The sequence below is a fragment of the Triplophysa dalaica genome, chromosome 15 (assembly GCF_015846415.1).
Source record: "Triplophysa dalaica isolate WHDGS20190420 chromosome 15, ASM1584641v1, whole genome shotgun sequence".
Taxonomy (NCBI): domain Eukaryota; kingdom Metazoa; phylum Chordata; class Actinopteri; order Cypriniformes; family Nemacheilidae; genus Triplophysa; species Triplophysa dalaica.
Window position 1 is genome coordinate 10,033,847 of NC_079556.1, and position 23,568 is coordinate 10,057,414.

The following is a 23,568-nucleotide window of genomic DNA, read 5'->3' on the forward strand; positions in this document are numbered from 1 at the left end:
AGCTCCGGGCTGACTTAAACACCTTTTACTTCGTTGCTAAACACTCGTAAAGAGCCAATGACAAATGATCTTGTATCTTCTTATAAAAGAAGAGCATCCAATTCTTTTGTAAACACAGTTGTAACCACCATACAGTAGAGTACCACTAAATGTTTGCCTTGAATTATTGTTCTTTACCCAAAAAAGAATTCAAAGTCTTTTCTTGCTGTATTTATTAGTAGCTGCAGACACTATTTTTTATATGAACCTGGGGTTGCGAACTCAACGCTTAATGAGGTGCAAGAAAGTTAAAGGGATAGTTTGCCAAAAAAAAGCATTCTGTCATCATTTGCCACCTTCATGTTGTTCCAAACCTGTAAAAATGTTGTATTCAACAGAACAAAGAAATGTATACACGTTTGAAACAAATTGAGGGTCAGTAAATGATGACAGAATTGTATTTTTTACTTAAATAAAGTGTTCCTTGAGCATGATAACTTTTTTGCAAGTTAATTATATCATTCATTTACATCAGCAGTCACATAATAGCCAGTATACAGCCATATGCATCTTCATTTATCCGTTCCTTCTGTAAATAATAATATTTTTCACACTTCATATTTTAAATGCAATGCATCTCAATGGAATGTGTTTGATGACAGATTTAAAACCTTAATACAGCAGTCCAAAGCGACGGGCCGACGTGCCTCAGCAGAAGTGAGATTTAAAAAGGGAATGATTGAGAGACATAGAGATGGAGGAGATGGCGAGTGGAGGTTGACAGGAGAGGCAGGAGCCAGTGCACTTGGAGAAGTCGTCTAACAAGGTGCTGAGCACAGAAACCCAAGGGAGTCTCTGCTCTCTTACCCCTCAAGATTAGACGCCTGCAGTCAAGCAGGACATGGGAACAATGTGAAGGAGCGCTGGGGAGAGGGAGGTCTCCGAAAACAAGTCAGCCGACATGTCACTCTCTCGCTCTCTGTAAGCACATCTCTCACATCTAAACATATCCTCATGTCAGGACAAATTGCCCAAGCTTCAAATCTTTCTTATTCATTTGGAAACTGAAAAGGCAACAGAGAATTAATTTATTGCAAGGGATGAAGAGAGAGTGTCATAGGGGAGAGAGGGAGAGAGAGGAGGGAAAGAGAAGGGGAGAAGATGAAGACACAGAATGACAGAAAAGCAAAGACAGAAAAAGAGAGAGAGAGAATTAAGTGTGAATAAAGCGCGCATAAATTTATAAAAATATGATTTTATAACAGCTAATAATATAAAGTCAGGCGAAGGAAAAAGGTTCACTATTAACAAACAAAAATATTATTAGTATGTTAAATTATTAATAGCGCTTGCTAGGGCAATTTTTCCTATCTCTCGTATTTACTAAAGTCATTTTAATATAAAATATAAATTTTATTTTGGTGGCCTGAATGCTATATATTGGTTGAAAAATAGTAATATAGACATTTGGACAAGAGTATTTCTTACCGTCAAGATCAAAAAGGGTAGGGGACTCTTTTGGCTCGGGCCTGTAAAAAACCATCCAGAACACCCTAGCAACCTCATAGCAACACACTGACCCCTCTTGGAACCCTTCTTTAACAAATGTAAAGATGTAGTTTAGTAATCACGTCTCTATTTGATCCAATAGCATACAACACCAAATCTTCCCAGGCAAGCCAACATCATCCGCCTGGTTAATGACATGCTCGCTTCTAACGCTCATCTCAACCACAGGCTTTAAAGTGGCTTTAACATCGCAATCCCTTTCCACTGACACCAGCTGATGAAATCCAGATGGCTACTTTTGCATGAGCGCTCAGCCATCGCTGGCGCTTGCACCAGTGACCGCACGGCACACGCTGCAGCTGCCACAGTTCATCTCACATGGCTGGAGAAACACCAGTGTGCCTCAACTATTCGGCAGCATGATTTGCAGTTGCCTACAGAAGCACATAGGTGACCACAAGGCCATTTTTTTCGGTTTTGGAAGAGAATCATTGCCCTTTGGTGGCAGGAGCTTGAGTAAACTGACTGTTCAGACTGGGACTGTTGTTTTGATAAAGAGGTGGGACTTTATCTCTCTCTTAAGCTTTCTGTCTGACCTCACTCTCTCCGTGATCGCTCTTTCCTTCAAAGCCATTAGGGTCCGATTTCGCTCACCTTATATAGGAAGAAGTTGCCCTTGAAGAATACATGGAGTCCTTAAGCCAATGTAGAGTCACCAAGTGCTTTAGAAGGATGAAGAGGAGCTGTCTGCACTGTACACACACACACACACAAAGATTTTTATTTTATACTTTTTTGATCAGATTTAGTTTGATGTGTGTCTTGTGTTTGTTCAAAAAGCATCTTGAAGATGTTTGCAAGATTCAAGATGGTTTTTCTCACACACATAGTTCTATAAAGTATACATCTTGCAGTGAAATACAATCTGACCAACTTGATAGTCAACGCAAAATATTAAAAATACAATGTAGAACTAAAACAGAAGAGAAAGGTATAAGATAAACTTTTATATTAAATAAACTACAATAAACTAAAGTTTGCAGAAAAATAACTAAAGAATGAAATTTAAGGAGTGTGAGGAAATGAAAATGAATGTCAAGCAATCATAAATAATCCACCGTAAACATTTTTGACAGTGTCAACACCATTTTTATTACACTAAAATGTTGGTTTATTTTCAACCAAGCGTCGGGTCAAAAAACCTATTGTTTGGTCAAATTTAACCCAATAACCCTTTTTGAGCCAACAATGGGTTAAATATTACCCATCATTTTGTTAGGACTGAAATTCCCAATAAATCTGCTAAAAATACTACATCTTTAAAATCTGATAGTTAACTTCTTATGTGGTTAATAAGTTTGTAAAAGGTCTTGGTGGTTTATGGACTGTGAAGTTGCGTTTTCTGTAATGGTGCTTGCAAAGTCTTGTTAGATAAACGTGCGCCCTCCATCTGACCTCTGAGCGAGCAAATCTGAGATTAAGACAAACACAACACCGCTTCCTTTAAGTTAATATTTTCTATTCTCTACCAAACACCGGCACGACCCACATTAAAGCCTGCCGTCCCAATTCCTGCACAAAGACAATCGGAATGCTTCGGCGATGTGCATATGCATTCCGAGGCCCCAGGGATCATTCTAGGCTTTTCCGTGGGGGGTAAGAGACTTCCCTTATCATCTCAGAGATTACACACATAGACAAAAACAGATCTCCCGCATCTTTGCACGGATACACGAGCAACACGGATTTAAAGCAACCTACAACATGCGTGGCTAATGCCGGCCAGGGGAAAACTTGCTCATCTGCATTCATTACTCAAAACAGATTCACGCACCCAGATAACTGGGTGTAAATTGGCTCCAGGTCTGAGGGAGGAAGACGAACTCCACGCCGTACCCGTAATCCACGGCTCAAGTGGCACGCCCACACATCTCTCTGGGAGTACATGGGCCACAGAAACCGATCTCTATGCTACATCAATATATTTCAACTCAAGCACTAAGGAGCAATGGGGAGATCAGCAGAATAGTGCGAAATAATAGAATATTCATCCCTCTAATCCATATTCAATTCTTCTGTGTCTCCTCTTCCACCCTCTCATTTCCCTCCTCTCTCCTCGGCCATGCATATGAGGTTGGACTGTATATCTCATTTAAATGAGTCTTCGATCCTTTCCTCCTTTTTTCAGTGCAACCCCTGCAACGAACACGAACACGCACCGACCTGATGGGCAAAGTGCTTTGTTAAGTCATAAAGTGGAGTTCAAAATCAACAATACATACGTTTAAGGAAACACAAAATGTTCGAATATCCTGAAGATTTGATGAGAAGAGAAACTCACTGCATGATGCTCATGAAATTGCATTTGGAACATTGAAGTAAGGGATATCAATGATATCAAAGATTCATTATTTCACATAAAGCGAACAACAGCGATACCCATTACTTCGATTTTATGGACACAAGTCGATGGGTAACAACTTGGTTTAATTACCAGGATTCTTCAAAATATCTTCTTTTGTGTTCTTGAGAAGAAAGAAAGTCATAAAGATTTGAAATGACAAGAGGGTGAGATGGCACCAATGGCATTCCAGACTGTAACCTATACCTGCCCCTAATTCTTCGGACATAACAATTTAAAAGTACAGCGCAAACAAAGATTTAAGATTTTCACTGCAAATATAATTGTTTTGCATTACAATTATCACAAAATTTCTAAATCAAGATACATCAGAAGCAAGATAAGATTAACTCCCTCTTTATTATGAAGTTAAATTAAGTTTACTTTTACCCCATCGGCTTGTTAAGTCGTGACATAAGGAAAACCGTTTCCCGGGTCCGAACCTTCACTCATTTCAATGGAGCCGTTTATGATCATTTATATTACATTTATAAACAAACAGTACCCAGGCCCACAAAATTGCCAATCTTAATATTTTGTAAATTTGTCTACAATAAATGGCAGTGTGGCCATTTGTGATTTCGTTATGGAGAATGTGAATGGCATGAGTGTATATTAGGCTTTTCCTATGGCATTTTATAGAGTGGTTGGATCCGGAAACGGTATATGACCTACCATGTATGGTGGTGTTTGACGTCAGGCTTCAGAAGTGGATTGGAAAATATTTTTGCGTGATTTCTTTCTTTTTATACATTTCTATTAATTTCTTCGAAATTATTCTCCCATTTTATTTCTCAAGTAAAAGTATCTTAATTTTTTGATATTTGTTATAGACAGCCAGACAAACATACTAAGTAAGATAATCATTTAAAAAAAATTGTTTAGATAAGACGGCAAATCAAAACACGCGCTTGAGAACGTTTTACGCACAAACATTCTTACATTCTCCCTTTTCAGCAGTTTCATCGTAAACCAAAAACTAAATGGGCTTACACAGGACAAAACACTTTATTCTACCGTTTCATGTGTGGTCATTTGATCTGGTCCTTTCTCTGTCTCCGTGTTGTCTTGTTCACGGTAACTAATCATGCACCCCTCCACACCGCTACTTTCTCATTCTCAGTACGAACCCCCCCCCAACCACCAGCACCGGTCTCCATCTATCTATCCGACTAACTATTCCTCTATCATCCTCAGATTACAGGATAAATGAACGGAGCCATTACTGCTGTGCGCTAACAGGCCCTTCAAGTGCACGGTGACAAATATGGATACATTTCAGGACCACTGAAGCCACGGAGGAATAATTTTGTAGATTTCATCAAGAGTTCTAATTATGTTCCTGTCAAGTCCAGAACGCAGCAATCCATAACTGGGGAAAGCACTCATAGACGATCCGCCACACGGGCGTAATTTATGCCCCGCAGAAAAGATGTGGAGCCTTTTGTATATCAGAATGCACAACAGCACCTGACTAACAAGAGAAGATGGAGGAAAATAGAAAGAAGTTGAGTGAGTGATTGGAGGAGTGGGAGGCCACTTTGTGGCGACATTAAGGGGTTTAATCTATTAGACCGTTTTTTTTCTTCAAATATTTCCAGTAAGAAAAGATTCATGTTTTGTCAGACTTTGTGAAATGTATGAGTGAAGGAGCAACTCGGTCGAACTGTTACTGACACACACTGACAAAACTATAAAAACAAGTGACGAAAGCAAGAGCAACACAATAGGGTGGGCCAGATATTACCAGAGAAGAAAAAGAGAGACGAGAGGGCACTGAGGAAAGAGGGAGGGCACAGAAGTGCTCAAGGTCTTTCCAGTTGCCCAACTTCACCCTAATGAGATGTGCTTTGATTAATGGTGTCAATTCGGGAGAAAAGAATAAAGAGGAAATGGGTACTGTTATGTGTTTGATGCGGGCAATGAGACTTATTTTACATAAACCCACCTAATGGCTTCTCTGTGGAGCAACTTTGGACAAACATCAGTTGGGTCTTTCTACATGACAAAAGATATGTTGAAGAACGGTGGTAACCAAACAACCTTGGCCACATTCACGTCCACAGTATGGACACAAAACCACTGAGACATTTCTCAAAATATCTTCTGTATCATGCATGTTTAAAATAATGACAGAATTGTGAATTTTGAGTAAACTCTCCCTTTAACAATAAATAGTTGATTCTTGACGCTGATTTACTTTTATTTCAGATGACATTATGGTTTTATTCAAACACTTGAAGTTGTCCCCAGGTTATATGTCAACACTGTTTGTAGAAAAGTCAGCATTAAAATCACCTTATAAGATGAAAACTGTACTTTTAATACAGGTTGGGCTTATAATGAACTGTACAATTGTCAACCTGGTTAAGACTTTAGCTCATAATTTTCATGGTCGACGGTTTAACATCTCACAAAAGGCTTTTTGAATACTTAGAAAAGTGGAAAAGGACCCAGTGGCACCGCCAAACAAAGAAAAACAGACAGATGTTTAACATGTCCATTGAAAACGGACTATATTTTGCTGTGTAAAGTGATGGAATATTTTGCAAAAACCTAATAGGAATTATTATAGTATTGTTAAATATCTGAGAAACATGTTGCATATTGTAAACTAAATAGTGGAGGTTGAGTGGTCATATATATATGTGCTGATGACACTTCCTATATCAGGGGACCCCATTAGAGGAAAGGGGCAGAGAATCAGCAACCTCTCCATTTCGCCCCCAAAAGGAGAAGCGGAGTTCACACCTCAAATGCAGGATGGATGAGTCTCAGTTGAAGAAAGGTCTTGGTGCAATCCTATAAATCTGAGAAAATCTTAATGTGCATCAAGGGGAGGGTTAACAAAGAAGAAAAGGGGTCTTGACATTCTTCTTCTTCGATGCCTTTCTGCCCTCTTAATAACTTCTATTGCCCCCATATCATTAGGGAGAGGGAGAACCGGACACATTGCAAGCCATACTAAAGAAATATCTGATTTGAATACGTCACGTGTGCTAAACCAAGACTCCAATGTCACAAAGTGCAAAATAAGTCACCTCATTCAAGTCCGTCACCCCAATTTTTTAAATATATTTTCGTATAAACCCCCTTTTAAAAACACAGGCTGTGTTTATTGCATTCTCAAAATGTTGAAAAAATCCAAGCTGGAGCACTCTGTCTGATCTTAGTTTAACCTCCATGACATTGCTGGAGTTTTTCTCCTCCCCCAAACTGCACACACCGTGGGCCAGAGACGAGAGGCTTGTTTTGATATTCTAAATTGAACCACAAACAGAATTTATGTTCCAACATTTCTTGAGACAATTGTGAGGTTTAATAAAGGGAGGTAAATATGCTTTCTCTCTCTCTTTTCTCTCTCAATGTCCTCATAAACACGAACGCACCCACATAGCCTCGCAAATACGCGCAGAACAAACTGGGTGCTCTGATTGAATTGGATCATTTATCAGAGCACAAATATTGTAGGCAGGCCGATGATGACAGAAGCAATCGCAGGCTGCTTTCTGTGAGTTCAGCTGTCTCGTTGCTGGTTTCATTGGCTAGCGGGCAGCTCGATCCAAGTGGAATGAAGCTCTCTGTGTTTAGTTAACAGGAGAAATGGGATTTGATTTGAGAAGGAGCCGTAACAATGTCAGTCAAACAGAAACACAGAGTCTATGTATGCAAGTAAAGGTTAACAACATCAGGCGTATTATATAAATACTATCCGACTCTTACGCAGAAACGCACGTGTGTACTATGTGCATATCTGCCCGCAGTGTTTGCACACGCGCTAGTGTAAACTATGTGCGTGTAGCGTTGCCGTCAGCAGCTCTCTCTACTCTTCAGCGACAGGAACGCTCTCTCTCCCTCTGTACTCACCTCCTCCTCTCAGCTCAGTCAAGCACAACTAAGCCAGCGTGGAGGCACAATGAGGCCATTTACAGTAATCATTTCTTTTTCACACTTGCTGATGCTCTTAAAAGGTGTAGGAGATCGTGAACTACCTCTGCCTCTACCGACTTCACATGACAATTTCCCTGCCAAGCAGAGGAGGCAACCACAGCAGCACTGCCTTTTTTATTTATTTAAGTTTTCTTTTTGGTTTTTAGGTTTATCAGTTAGAAACAGTAGAACGAGGCCAGAAAATTAGCAGAAAGAGAATGCGAAAGGGGAGGAGGACAGGGCACAGGTTGAATTTGAACTCGTGTCTCCTATATGACTGCTAGACAGACTAGAATGATGTCACTGTATGAGAAAGATTAAGCGAATGAATGTTGCTCGGAAACTTTCTAGATTGTCCAGTAAAACAATATTCATGCGCTATTAATAGATGTTTCGTTGTTAGATTTGGGAAACAATATCAGTTTTACAGGATACAATATAAGTTTAAACTTACAATTTTTTTATTTTTTGACATGCATGCATTACATGAACATCTAATTCATCTTTGTCAATGTTAGTTAATGTCAATGCAATTCTTCATGTCAGTTCCTTCTGCATTAACTAATGTTACAGTTAACTATTAATGTTAAAATTGTTTTAATTAAAGCTGAAATTAACATAAACTATGATTAATAAATGCTGTAGAAAAATTATTAGCGAATGTTATGGAATGCATAAACAAATGTTATCAAAAACAACATTGTCAAATGTGTAGGAGAGCTCATATCTCAGATACCAAAGTCCTTTCAACAACAAATCAGAATATTAATAAAAATAATTATTAGAATAAGTCTTTTACACATTTAAGATTAAGGGACATCATTGACTACCATATGAAAAATTATTGTTTCTTTTTTTGTTCTGTTGAACGCAAAATTAGATATTTTGAAGAATATAGGAAAGCAAAAGGTTCTAGGGCACCTTTTACAACCATTGTAATTTTTCCTACTATGGTAGTCAATGAAGTCCCAGGAAAGTCAGTTACTAACATTGCCCCTAATATCTCTCTTTGAGTTCAACAAAACAAAGATTTGTATACAGGTTTGGAAGAACCTGGGTGGGGGTCATGTCATGTAATTAATAACCAAATTTTCAATTTTGGAAGGAGCAACCCTTGATTATATAAAAAAATATGATTATTATTCATGGTGTCTCAAAATATCAAATTTGAGGACACTTGGATCCTCCTGTGTTAATGTTTTTATATTTAAATACAAGTGTATTTTAGTCCACTAGTTTCCCCTGGGTTTGTTGAAATTTGTATGAAATTGCATTGAATTCACGGCATAATGTTTTATTGTTTATTATTTAATAAATAATTTTCAAAAAAATGAATAGGCCTTTGGCTAAAACTATAGCAAACTACAGCAAAACATGCAGGCCTTTAATGCAATTCAAGAGGAGACAGCTGCATATTTTACCATTAGTGGACAGGGAGCTGGGGAATCACCCAATCTCTCTGAAGACTTCAATTTCTCATCGTCTCTTTAAAAGGGAGAAGTCACTCACATTTACGCCCTGGGGATAACCATACATAAATATACATAAGAAATTAATAAAGCACCTGCGATTACTTTAATACAGTAGCTATCTCAGAGCCTGATGACAGAAGCACTTAGGCACATTGGGGTCAGCACAGGTACCGGATGCAGGAGCCCACTCGGGTTAGCAGACTCAAAGTCAGTCTTACATAATCTGAGCTCCAAAACTCTGATCACACTCTGATGATCCAATTAAAGGGAGGAGACTATACAATCAGGCAGGCCGCAGGCTAGCTAACGGACGCAGAGGCGCTAACATCAATTTCTTAAGTGCTTCTAAAGGATTAGGAATGCCGGGTTCTGCCTTAGGGTGGGAACATATAACCCGTTCCTCCATGCCACATTACTGTAATTGGGTAGTGAAATTATGGCAGGAGGGGCCTTAAAAGGAGGTTTGCGCTAAGAGCAGATTGTCTGTGGTTTTGACTTTGTCATAAGGAAAACCAGTTTTAAATTCTTGAAAGCTGGCGACTGTGTCACTTGTTTTAACAGCTGCTGGAAGTCTATGATTTAGCCGCTAATTGGTTATAAAGGTGAAAGATTTTTCTTCCAGTTGCAGTCTTTGTGCAACATGCACAAACCAAAAATTGCAGAAATAAAAGTTCCAAACAGGTTTCTGGAAACAGGTTTACTTTTGGTGGAACAAACCCCTCCCCAAACTCTGCTTTACTTTGTCGAGCTGCGATTTCAAGAGCGCCACACCATATACAGATTTTAGGAAAATCGACGGCGACTTACACCCAGATAGCACAGGTATGTCTGTCTATAAGATCTGAAAAACATCTGCCCTGTAAAACGTCTTATAAACATCTGATGGAGGGCAGTTTTGAATACATCTTAAATAATAAACATCTTACAGACAGTATATGATGTCTATACGACATCTGACAAAAGTCCAGAAGACATACTCCCCATGAGACAAAAAATGACGTTATCAAATAGACGTCTCCCAGATGTACTTGAACGTGTGTGATCAGGCACAGTTGTCTATGCACATTCAACTTTAATGTGTTAAAAAGACACACTATATCTTTAAATTTACCTTGCATCCTCCTGTCAGAGCTGTATTGCTGACCAATGATAGTATTTTACTTAACCAGGTTGTGTTTTGTATTCGCCAGCGAAAGCCACGGCATCCCATTTTACAGCTGGTGACGCATATACAAAATACAGAAAAAGATGCTGTGTAACGTGCTTCATAATGCATGTTCACGAAAAGTATTAGCATACACTCTGCATGATAATACAATTGTACAAAATCATACCGACCTCTCAATAATACAATTGCTTGTTCAGGATATTATCATGAATGCTGCACTGGTGCCATTACGTTTTATTCAAACGCTACAATAGCTCTCAAATAGAGCATAATTATAAAATTGTCAATTTGACATATTCTTCCAAAAAGCCAATAAAGCTTATCTAAACAGTGAAATTGCCACTTCAGATGTAGTCAATTTGTGAAGCTAAAGAACAGCACAGAAGAGTCTCTTCGTCACATTCAGACACACCAAAACTATGTGCGTTATTCCTCTCGTCCCCTAATCTCACTTGAATCTGCCAAATTGATAAAGGCCAGACACCCGACTCCAACAGCATCGTGTTATCTGAGGTGTGAAAGGGCATGCAAACATTTGCACGCTACAAAAAAGCCTGTCTGAAAATTACAAAGGGCAGAAGGCCCCCCCCTAAATTAATATTCTGATTAAGACGAGGTTGATAGGACAGACCCCACACTCTGGCCGTTAGATTTACTTTTTTATCAAGTGTGCCAATAACGGTAGCGTTTGTTTTAAGAGCATATTATCTTCAATAAAGCATTAGGAAGGAAATCATATTTTTGTCTTATCAAGAAGTATTTCCAGGGCTTTTAGCTTTAATTATCGGCAGATCTCTTACGCACAAAGGGCCGATAACAAAGGCGTTTCTTTGCCACATTGTTGTGGAGTGGCAATTAGAATGGAGAGCCTAGGGCCACTCTTACTGAGAGAGCGCGCGAGTGTATGTGCGGCCACACGTGTGTCTAGGTGGAATGGCAGATTTGCGCAGGCTAACCCATGACCGGTAGAGCTGTTTTATAATTGAGGTCCCGTTGCCTTGAGCATATCGTTTGTTAGGACCGTATCTGAAACTGGGCTTTGAATTAGGCTGTACGAGGAGATGATGAGCCAGAGAAAAAAGACGGAGCTCTAGCTGAGGACGTTTAAAAAAAATCATACGGTGCGCTATACTGACTGAACAGAACATAACATTCCAACTTTAGCATTATACTGTGTTCTGAGAATTTCTATATCCAGGCCAGAAAGTGGTTCACGAAATGTCATATCTCTTTAGAAGCGGAACAACCAAATGACTGCGGTCTCCAAGATGGTTTCTAGTTACAAATCACGAGGTACACTATTTCCAATATTGTCAAACATGGTACTGTATGAGATCTGAATGAGGGTGTTTTTGACAGTTTTATAATACATTTAATTCATCACACAAAATGAAATTTATTGAATCATTTATTAACCCTTATTTCATTTGATACCTGTTTTTGATACGCAAGAATGATAGTTAGAGAAATGTCTCAGTTGTTTCGTGTCCGTACAGTGGAAGTCAACTGGGACCAAACATTCTTCAAAATATCTTCTTTTGTGTTCTGCAGAAGATAGAAACTAATACAGGTTTGAATTTACATAGTTTAGAAAATGATGATAAAATATTCATTTTTGGGTCACTTTAAATTTGAAAATTGAATATAAAATCTATCTTACATATACAGTATGTGGTCCTCTCAATTTGAAAACGCTTGAGGCGAATGCAGCACAGAGACCAATGACATCATCATGCATCACCAATAAATCAAACAGAGAAACTCAACTGTGTAGTGCTAGCTCTGGAGTGTATTTCTAAAATACTTTCTCCAAATATATGTGAACAGTCCCGTGAGCTTTAAAACTACTAAAAGAAAGACTGGCAATAAATAGCTGAGGTTAGCCTTAACCTGGCCAACAGCCTGGGTGAACTTTAAGTGTCCATTATTTGTGACTATGGTAACTTTAAAATGACTAAACCAAGATAAATCACTTTGGTGAAAATAAACTCTTTCTCTCTGCTCCAGGCCCCAGGCATAAAAGTAAAACTAAATGAACCTTTGAAACAGCATCTCGGGGGACAGACACTATGAGAACAAAAAAATCCCTCTATAAGATTTTTAAGTGCTGCAATTATTGACAAGGACTATATCGCCTTCACTTTTTTTCCCTTTCCTCCTCTGATCAGGGCGAAAAAAGAACCGAACCCCTCGAGACGTCAGCAGCTGTCAGGTCCTTTAGTAGCTGCTATGAAGTAGTTTACAGCGGAGCTTTTGCCACTATACCCGGACCCTGTTAAGAGGCCTTTTTAAAATCGGTTCAGAAAAATAAAAACGACACACACACAGTGTTACAGAGACACACACACTCATACATTAATCAAGCGGAGCCTCGATCGCACTCACCGCAATACATCAATTACCACGCTTTTTAAACAAATTCCGCCTCTACAGCAGACACCTTATTAGGACCCGAACTAGAAGAGCAGGGGTACGAGTAAAAGTCTATTAACGCAGACTTTGCCAATGCTATTGTCTGAGAGTCCACAAACAAATTCAACCCTGCATTACAATTAACAAGAAGAGAGAAAATGGAAGGGGTGGGGGGTGGCAGCGGTGGGCGAGAAAGAAATCCTTGTAACGACTTCCAGCTTGCTAATTTCACAAGCTAATAATAAAAAAGGACATTGCTATGCACGGGCCGCCCTCCCTCCTCTCCGCTCGCTGCGTCTCACCAGAGAGCGGCTGCCATTGTTCACATGAAAGACAATTAGACCCAGGAACATCAAACCTAAAAATGACAATCTGCTAACCAGCCCAGGGTATTGAAGGCATTCTCCTCTCCATTTTCTGGACTGATAGACAACAATCCTCTAAAGACCTCTCTTTAGACAGAGGAAGAAAAGCAAAAGCTAGGAGCGAAAAAACGGCCCCTTCTCACTGATTTATGCATCTCTATTCAGAATTTATTAACCTGACTGCTGCCAATTGAAGCTCTGCCACTCTTATAGCCCCGAGCCTCGAATTCCTGACACGTCTAAAGCAATACACCAATAATGGGAGGCACGTATTTCCATATAAAAAACGAACGAACGAATGAAAGAGGGTGGGCATGAGAGAAGGAGTGTGTTCAAGTGTGTGTGTAGGGGGTGGAGTTGTGGGTTGGGGATGGGAATAGGGTTGCGAGATTGCAACAAGTCCCTTGATCATCCCCCTCCTGTTCCGGTTTGACGGTAAGGGTTGGGTTACCAGAGCTCTCAGCAGAACCCAAACCACACTGTTGGCTTTTTCTTCTCCTTCCTCTAGAGCATCAGTCATAATAGCTCCTCCACTCATGTCACCAGGGATGCCATAATATTGAACCACCAACTTCAGCGAAACAAAGGCCGTTTTAATAGATAGCATTGATGTAGATGCTCGGAGTTAATCAACGTGTTAAAATTCAGCACATCATGAAGGGGGCACAATGAGAGAAGCTCATTTTGAGGATGTTATTTGGCGTTCCTGAGCCATCGGAGTTAATGCTCAGCAGAAGAACCAAACTGGGGCTGGGCTCGCTGGAGGTCCAGGAATAGCTTCGATCGATAGGTTTGACTGAAAGAATGCACATTCTCCAGGGGAAAGATCATTGTGTTTCTGAGTGGGGGTGAGACTTGATCCCCGGCTGCCGTGAATGGGGCTGGAAACAAGATGCCAACGCTGGGAGATGCTCGAGCTAAGCTAAGATGGTGAGGTAATGTGGCAAAGAATAGACACATGGTGGGAAAATAATGCAATCGTGTGGCTCAAAATACACACTCTTGCAGTACCAATTTAGTTGCGGCAATACCCATCTTAGTCGGCACATTGCTTTCGAGACACTGAAGACATACAAAATAGTCAACCAACAACTTGACCCAACCAGTCAACGGAAGATTCCCCAAAAAATCTGTCCCCACTAAATTAATATTTGTACATATACCTCAGATTAACATGGAATATATCACTGTTCCTACATTCAAGATGTCATTGCAATAGAATTCTACAAACCAAACAACCTCGCCCAAAAGCAAACAACTATCAATGACATCACACATGTAGCTAGCCTCGTGTCCTCTATTACTTATGCAACTGCAGTCCAGAACAGGGAGCACGAAAAACCCAAAATGAAAAGCTCATTGTTAACATTGCACTCACGGGAAAAACAAATGCCCACAAGCGTGACCACCGCACAATCTCTAATGCATTCACTTCCGGGGTCCGCTTCTGCCGTTCGGCCCGCTTATTGGCTTCTGGATTCTGGATGGAAACCCGTATTGATCAGCCCTACAGTCGATGCCCATCAGGAGGAAACAGACTAGGCCATTAGAGTAGCAGTCAATGGCCAGGGCCTGCGAGGGGTAACTTTAGCACAGCCTCAGAGGCACATTGACGAGAATCTAATCCCCCTCTAAGTGCCGCTATGATACTGCCCTGCACTTTCTCAAAGGCTTCCCATAGCATCGCGTCAGGGATTTTTTGGCCGGGCGCTGAGCATAGGCATAAACAGAGTCAAATGAAGCCGTCACGTAGCACTACAGAGCCTTTAGGTTGCTATCGCCATTAATCACTAGCGTAGCGGCTAACAACATCATGTCATTCCATGTCAATGTGATACAATCCTATAGCGGTGTATTACATATGTCTGCTGGCTTGAATCAATTGTGGTGAATGCTAAAGGGTATGTAGGCAATCTTGCATTGAGGAGAGTTGATCATGGAGCGTGCTTTTTGTTTTTTATACACAAAAGGGAAATCTTGTGGTTTTAAAGGGATAGTTGACCCAAAATAAAAGTTCTGTCATCAGTTACTCACCCTCAAGATGTTTCAATCATCTGTAAATTTCTTTGTTGTTCAACACAAAAGAAGATATTTTGAAGAAAGTGGAAGTTTTCCTTTTTGGATGAAAACACCCTGTCTAGACCAGACACAGTCGTGTTCTCCCTTTAACACCCTGTCTAGACCAGACACAGTCGTGTTGCATCACACTGCATTCAGTTTGGACAAAATGAAAAGAAATACGACAACAGTATAAGTTAGCACATTGGGTGAAAACAAAATTTTCACAGTGCACATTTCTAGCCTGACCTTACAGGAATTTTCTATTTTGCAAGTTGGCTAATTTATACGAATTTGTGCGAAAATGTAGGATTAGTTGAAAAAAGCAAAACTGAAGCCCCGCCCTTAAAGTTTATCATCACTGGTGCGAAAGCAAATCGTACCAAAACATTCAATTGATATCGTCCAAATGTAAAAATTAGCCACCTCGTAAAAAACTGGTATTTTGTGGTATTGTTGTCATTTCTAGAGAGTGCAAATTCTATCAAAAAAGGAAATTGGCTCTTTTAACAGCCGCCATTTTTACTTCACTTAACCTTGCAGGACTGTGTACTGGTCCTGGCTACACAAGGCTGTCAATCTTTTCTTAAAAGGACAATTCACCCCAAAATAAATACAATGTTCTGTCGTCATTTACTCAGCCTCAAATAAGTCCAAATCTGTGTACATTTCTTTATTCTGATGATCACAGAGAAAGACATTTATACAGATTTGGAACAACTTGAGTAAATGAAGACCGATATTTCAATTTTTAGCTCAACTGATCCTTTAAATGAAACTACGTAAATAACACTAGAATTTGTAGAAACATACACGATTGGCTCCAAAAAAATATATACAGAAAGGTCCTCTCAAGCAGCTCTGTTAAAAAGTTATTCAGAGATTGACAGTGGTGGCGGAAAGCCTGCAGAGATGCTACTGGTCAACTGGTCTGAGGCTGAGCTGAGCATGCTAATTAGCGCTGAGCTGAGGAATGAGCGTGCATTAGCTATGCGACTAATCAATGGGAAAAATCACTGAGCAAACTCCTATACAGCCATTTATTTTTAGTCCCTAGTAACCCCCATTCCCTCCTCTCATTAGTGACTTGGTCATGGGGGAGTGTGTATACAGAAGAATAAGCTCTCTTTCAACAACATACTGGGCTCTATTTTAAAGATTGAACCGCATGGTCTAAAGCGCAGGGCGATTCGTGTCCGAATCCCCTTTTTCTAGTTTAAGGATGGGAAAAACGGGTCAAAAAGGGTTGCCCCTATTCTCTTAATGAGTCATGGGTGTGTTTCTCATCTCCCATTCCCTTTAAGAGCCAGTAAGTTCGCGCCATGGCAGATTCGCTGTTTACACGGCGGAATTTTCAAGAGCAAACACTGGTCGTGCGCGAGGTTAAAGCGCGCAACAGAACATCTACAGGAAAAGCCTTTTTTTATCTTTATGTACACAACAATATTCTTTTACATTTTATATATATTTGGGCATGTTTGTGTGATGCTGTGCATCCCTCTGTGCGTAATAAGTAGAATGTATGTGCGTTATGCACCCGCCTATAGGCGCATTTACTTACATGCTCTTTAAATAGCGGAAAACATATTGCATCATTGACTTTAGAGCAGGTTTGTGTTGGTCTATGGCGCAGTCTATTAACAGTTCCTCAAAATAGAAACGCCCCAACAATGCGCCTGAACACACCTATTTTTAAGACCAAGTTGCCCATGGGCGCAAAGGCATTTGCTATTAAACAACGTGGCGCAGGATGGGAAATTGAGAACTGCATCGGGCAGAAACTAGCAAACACATTTGCACTGTGCCTTGTGCCGCATTGCACCGGGTGTACGATGGGGCCCATTGTAGTGAATAACTAAAGACACACCATGTACATTTAATCAAGGGAAACTATGGCATGATCGTAACTTGTCCTGATTCAATGACTTTTCCATTGTGCATATGCTCCCAAAAGATCATACAGATTAAATCAACAGTACAAGAGTCATCTCCCAGACATCCCAGATCAGACTGAAAAACTTTTTTCAGTTAACAACGTCTTCAATTTATTTATGTAAATCTCAAATCCCATTCGTTGCCTTCCAGGTTAAATATAGTGAATGAAAGTGTGGGAGGGGATGTCTAACATCTTTGCCAGTCCAGGACCCCACAGAATTTGAATAAATCAATGATCAGAGAAAAACAGTGGTGGACTTTTCACAGCAAGTAAACATATTTCCTCTGTGCGGTTTGTTCACAACCCTCTTTTTTTCTTCGTTTGCTCCCTTCCTCCCTATCTGCTGCACTTTTGGGAATTGCAGAGATTAAGCAAAGTAAAGTTAGCTTTACTTATCATATTGTGCTCAGGAAGCCCTGTAAGGAATAGGGGATAAAATAATTTCAATGCAAATACTGAACTTTGAGCCTTGAACATTGTTTAGCTCTGTCGAGTCCTTGTCATCGAGGGGAATGTGATATTTGTTGGGATTTTCACAGCGCAAACAGGGCAACCCGTTTTTAATCCAACCAGCAGCAGCGTTTAACCAGCTCGGCCCGAAAGTGGCATCACATGCTGTCCTGTGGGAATTTGTTTACAATGCAATTCTCCTATTCCTTCCCAATTTCACAGACTGCAGAAACAAAGCATTGACTGCGAGAAACTGGCGTAAGCCTGCGGAGGCCAAAACCACGGCTAACCGCTGTAATACGCTATTAAATGTTTAATCTCAGCCGGGGCTGAGGAGTCGCTCTCTGTGGAAGATACAGTGAGAGATCAATGGCTTCACACACAATACACACATGCAGAGACTCTCATTGCATGTAGCAGTCACAGATTTCAACAATAGAAATACGACTGTCAGTTTGCAATAGACATTGCAGTTTCATTAAAGTGGCACAAAGCCAAATTAAGAGATTACGTCTAGTTTAATCAAAGCTGTAAAAAAAATCCTTTAACAGATATTCCAAAGGCAGATTTGAGTAAAATATGTGGAATTACTTCAAAGCTAAGAATATAAAATTCTGAATTTTCCAAGATAATTTTAAGTTTCAGATAATAATAAGACTTTTCAATGCCTTGAAACCATGATATATCAATACAAAAACCTTGAAAGCCTAGACAAAAGCGTCTGAACGGGTAGCTGGGGAGGGGGGCAGGAAAGGAGGGGGGTGGAAGGTAAAGTAAGTCAGAAAGAAAAATAAAGCCCCCCCTCCAGCACAAAGCCCCCTCACTGGTGATTAATCAACCGACACACAGCCTGATGCACATTAACCAGATAATTAATAATTTCTTAGGGGATGCCAGCTTGGCAAGTGTTTTATCAACCTGCTGAAGGAGGAAGGTGGGGGGGTTAGGGAGGGCCTACAAAACCCTGGGATCATCATTATCATCTGCTATGAATATTCATTAGGATTTGAACCCACAACCCACTGGTAATGAGTCCAGAACCGCACACGCTAATCCTCACTTATGGGCATCAGGAAAGCATCACCTGTGTCAGAGAAAGAGGAAAGTGCAGGTGACACACACAGCACTATATTACCGCTAATCAGCCTCACTTTGTGTTTATTAGATAATTGTGCAACGTTTCAGAATAGTATACATTTAACCAATACAGTTTCAGTTTAGTGTCTACTGTATAACATAGGTCTATTTAAAAATCCAGTGTGTCATTTTTTTATGGATCTATATACAGAAATGCAATATAATATGCATATCTACATCTTTAGAGGCGTATAAAGACCTTACATAATGAAGCGTTAGGTTTTTATTACCTTAGAATGAGCTATTTCTTTTCACATTCATCCCTCACATGGTATTCACCATGTTGTTTCTACCGTATCCCTTTCCAGAAATACTGCTCTACAGAGCGTTTTTTTACAAATACATTATCTCCTTGTGCAAAGAAGAGAAAACATGATGACATCTTAGTCCTGTGTCATCCACCGAAGTGCTTGGAAAGGGAGAGTGGAGTAAGCCGTTGGTTGCAATTCGCAACTTCACCAGTGGATGTCGCTAAACTTCGTACATCGGACCTTTATAAAAACTGTTTTTTAGGTTTAACATAATAAAGATTTTATCCAAAAAAATCTGTGGACCAAAACGCTTAGCAACTGTGTATTATTGACTCTTTCTAAATACATGGTCATGTGACAAAAATGCACAGTTTGCTAGGTTAAGGTGGCGACACACTTTTTCACACTAAACAAACACTATTCTCACATAAAAGGTACTTCATAAGAGCTTATCCACAATCCTCCAAAAGCTAAATTAAATGTGTTGTTGCACCTTTGCAGCAAAAAAATATTATACACACCTCACATGCATCGAAACCAAGACTGCGGAATTCCCATTACGCACCAACTCGGCTCAACTGAGTTTAATTGGGAGACGATAAATGCTCGCCTCCGTTCGCCTGTGTTCTGTCTGATGGCTGTCTTGAACTTCACACTCCCTCTAAAGCGGCATCAAGTGGTCCGTGCGATGCCAATCCCCTGATACTGCGGTCCAGAGCAGTCCGGCCTGCTAAACTCTACACATCCCACATTCCTTCCCACTCATTCACATCATTACTTAGAAAGAAAGTTAACAACATACTTTCTCCGAACTAAGTTTCATTTTGCAGTGGTGTAAGCTGATTAGGGCTGGGGTTTAATTCCTAAACCAAGTTTTTTTAAGCACACAGAGAGTTTTAAACAAGGGAATAACCTCTGTGGGGCTGATTTTCATGTGAATATATTCCAAGCAATTCACAGGAGCGGCGCATGGAGCCGCAGACACATTTGGGTACCTGTTTCCCTCACAGCCATCCTTAGAAGAAAACATCAAAAGGCTTTCAGGAAAATTGAGAGTGACAGCTCCTTCATTTGTATTCTCCGTGACATTACAGATCTAAACTGTAGTCTTAAGGCTTTTTTAACTGTTTGTCAGGGGAAGGCCCATTGTTCTCCACCTCTTAGATCTCGGGTTCTGAGGCGCCTGACTTTCTGCATACTTGCCGGTAACTTTGATGGATCGTTTTGCTTCATGTTGCACTGCAAACACGAAAAGGGCCCGCTGTCAAAATTTTCCAATTGCTGGAAACAGCATTTCAGCTTTCCGATGCGTATTTGGAAAAGAAGCACCCAGCCTACATTCCTACGGTATATAAACATTTCATTGGTAAGCAAAAATACTACTAGGAAGTTGTGGAACATACAGGAAAATATAATGACCTCATAGGGGAAATGTTATTGCTCAAAGATTGCTCTTTTGAAGCTCCGGTGTCTTCAATTTCTCACATCTATATAAACTCTGTCTCAGATGTTTCTCCTAGACAAATAAGAGACGATTGTTGACGAGCAATCACAATGAAGATTTATGGAATCAACGTGTAAAACTGTGAAGATAATTTGTTCTTGGAGGAATCTGATGAGAAATGTTTGAGTTAATCTCAGGGGATTTATGCCAAAGTCTCCATTTGCTCTCCATTTAATATCATTAATCATTTGATCTTTAAGGTATTAAAATGACCTCACTTGTGGTCTTGTGACCAAAACAACAATTACTAATACAGGCGCTCATGAATATGATTCTTCATTATCATATCTGGGTCTATACTTTCACATTTAGGATTCTAGTCCCACATTATTGCAGGCGGCTAATAAAGACCAATATACAAAGTGGTCAGTATGTTTTACAAGATTAGGCAAACACATATTATTCATTCAACAATATAATCATTAAATTGGATTTTCATCACACCATTAATCTGCTTCTCAAAAGCGAAAAATTACAAACATCTCTAAAAATGACGGAGAAAAAGTGTTTCTTTCTACATGCAGCTCAGCTAACAGGGTTACGGGTGCTGTGTGTATAAGCACGGCTCCTTTGAAGTCCAACCCAACATTATATAGGATGTCACTGTTTATTACAGATAACTAATGCTCTAAGTCTTTATTTGCTGCTATTTATTGGCATTTTATTGAGGGGGGTCACCAGAGAGACGCTGGTCGGCTTGTCAGCCCGGTTCTTTAATCACCGTCAGTAGGTAAAATCGTCTGTGACAACTAATCCAAAAAGCAGATTATATTTATTTTGGCTACAGTGGCTAGTAATTCGTTAAAATCAACAAAGCCTTTTCATTAGCCCCCTGCTGTTGTCCTCAAAACAGACATTCTGCTGGTCCCAAAAGCACAGAGCGCACACACACACACACCGCTCACAAACATGCCTCATATATGCAAGAGGATGAAATATGCAAAAGAGACGAGATGAGAGTGAGAGAGATAGAGAGAAGGAACAGAAGAAAGAGAGAGAGAAAGAGAGAGAGGGAAAGAGAAGCCCAGACATTGCCCTTTCTGTTATTCCTCTGTGTATCACACTAAGATCCCTGGACAGCACACATACAACTCAAAATGCCTCTGCATTCTGCTCTTCTCTCTTTTCTGTTTTCCTCTTCTCTGTGGAATAACAGAAAATATTTTGTAAAATGCTGTAAATAAATAAGTAAAAACATCCTGTGTTGTGATTTTTTTGATAAATACACCATGGCTAGCATGACAACAAAACCAATCCTAGTTTTCACATCATTACTGCATTCACTGTTTAGTCCACATCACATAAATGAGCTGGACACAAACAGCAGTAGGTTTGGCCTTATAAAGCAGTTCATGTTAGGAATTCATGGATTTAGCAAATGAGCCAATTAACACTAGTCTGGACCTAACATTATTCTACATTCTTGAATCTTCAAAAAAACATGAAAAGTTGTTTTATTTTTTATAATGCGGAATACAATTATAAATCTATCTATATTTTCTGGTTGTTTTTTCTGTAAATAATATTTATTTTTGCATGCTATTGCTAGTTGGAGCCAATTGCTATATTGTAGACGTTAGGCTGTTCTTATTCTAGAAAGTATTTTACTGGGCAAATATTTGTTTGTAAACCCGCATACAAGATGAGTCAACAAATAAATAAATAAGCTTGGGAATTTTAAACGAGTATACTTTTTCCATCAAAAAATTATTTGGTCAGATCTTAGGACTTTTTAGGAGGATGGCCTCAAAGCTATAGACACTTATACACTCATACTGACCCAACAAACACCAAGAAATTCAAACACCCACAAACTTAAAAAACAACAACATTCTAAACGCTCATTGATATTGATTCAACAAACACTAACAAACACCAACATTCTACATTCTCATTGAAATTGATCCAACAAACACTAACAAACTACACAACACCAGCAGACTGCAACAAACGCCAACATTCTAAATTCTCATTGAAATGGATCCAACAAACACTAACAAACTACACAACACCAACAGACTGCAACAAACGCCAACATTCTAAATTCTCATTGAAATTGATCCAAGGAACACTAACGAACTCCAACACCAACAACATTTTAAATTCTCGTTGACATGGATCCGACAAATGCCAACGGGTTTTCACACTGATCCAACAAATATGTTTGTTGGCGTGTATAATATTGTCCTTAAAAGCCACAAAACGACAATTTTCATCTAATGGAATCTGTGCTTATCTCTATTCAAAATCACTACCCGTAATCCATTAGTCCAGCACTTACACACCAACAGACACTTTCAATGTTCTATTTACAGAAAACACAAAAATAACACCAGACTGAGCTTTTTTTGTCTTGTTGGTGCTGTATATGTTAACGTTCCCGATTTCTACCATCCCCTTACTGCCATAAAAAAGCCAAGAATGCTGGACATGACAGCTGAACATGCGAGCGTGATTGGAGCATGAGGAGGCCCTGGGGCTTTTGGGGGTAGAACAGGGTGAGCAGGGCTGAGGCTGCTGAGGCGTGATCAAACAGGGCCACCAAGTTAATTCCCCACCATGACTGCAGCAGAGACAAAGAGTGTGTATGTGTGTGTGGTGAAGCAAATCCTACGCTCAAAGAGTGTCAAAGCACACACACACAGAGAACGAGAGAGAAAATCAAGTGTAAGGGCCAGACAAACTATAGTGTAAGTGTCAAAGACTCTGTCACGCTTCCTCTGAACCAAATCCAAAGTGTTGGCTATGCAGTCTGTCAATCAATATGTATATTTTCAGATGCCCTGAAACAGATTACACAGCTGGGTTGGGTGCAGCTACAGTACATGTATGTGCTGTGTACATAGTCACATCTCCAGCACAACGCTGTCTTTAAAATCCATTAGAATAAATGTCAAAAGCATGCAAAATACAGTTACTCAAGCTGTCACACAAAGCCTCCCAGAAGTCTTAAAATAAATGCTAAGAACAGAGCTTTCAGGCTAAGATACAACCAC

General features: G+C 39.8%; 1 protein-coding gene across 7 annotated transcripts in view; it reads right to left on the reverse strand.

The window, feature by feature from the left end:
• The window catches only part of esrrga (estrogen-related receptor gamma a), a 144,394-nt gene that overhangs the window by 87,658 nt on the left and 33,168 nt on the right, over positions 1-23,568 (reverse strand). For 2 of the 7 annotated variants that reach the window (XM_056768325.1, XM_056768327.1), the window contains one exon: positions 2,143-2,240. The exons of the other annotated variants lie outside the window; for them this stretch is intronic. In XM_056768325.1, the coding sequence (XP_056624303.1) occupies positions 2,143-2,240 (98 nt within the window). The remainder of the gene's footprint in view (positions 1-2,142; positions 2,241-23,568) is intronic. 7 annotated transcript variants of the gene reach the window in all.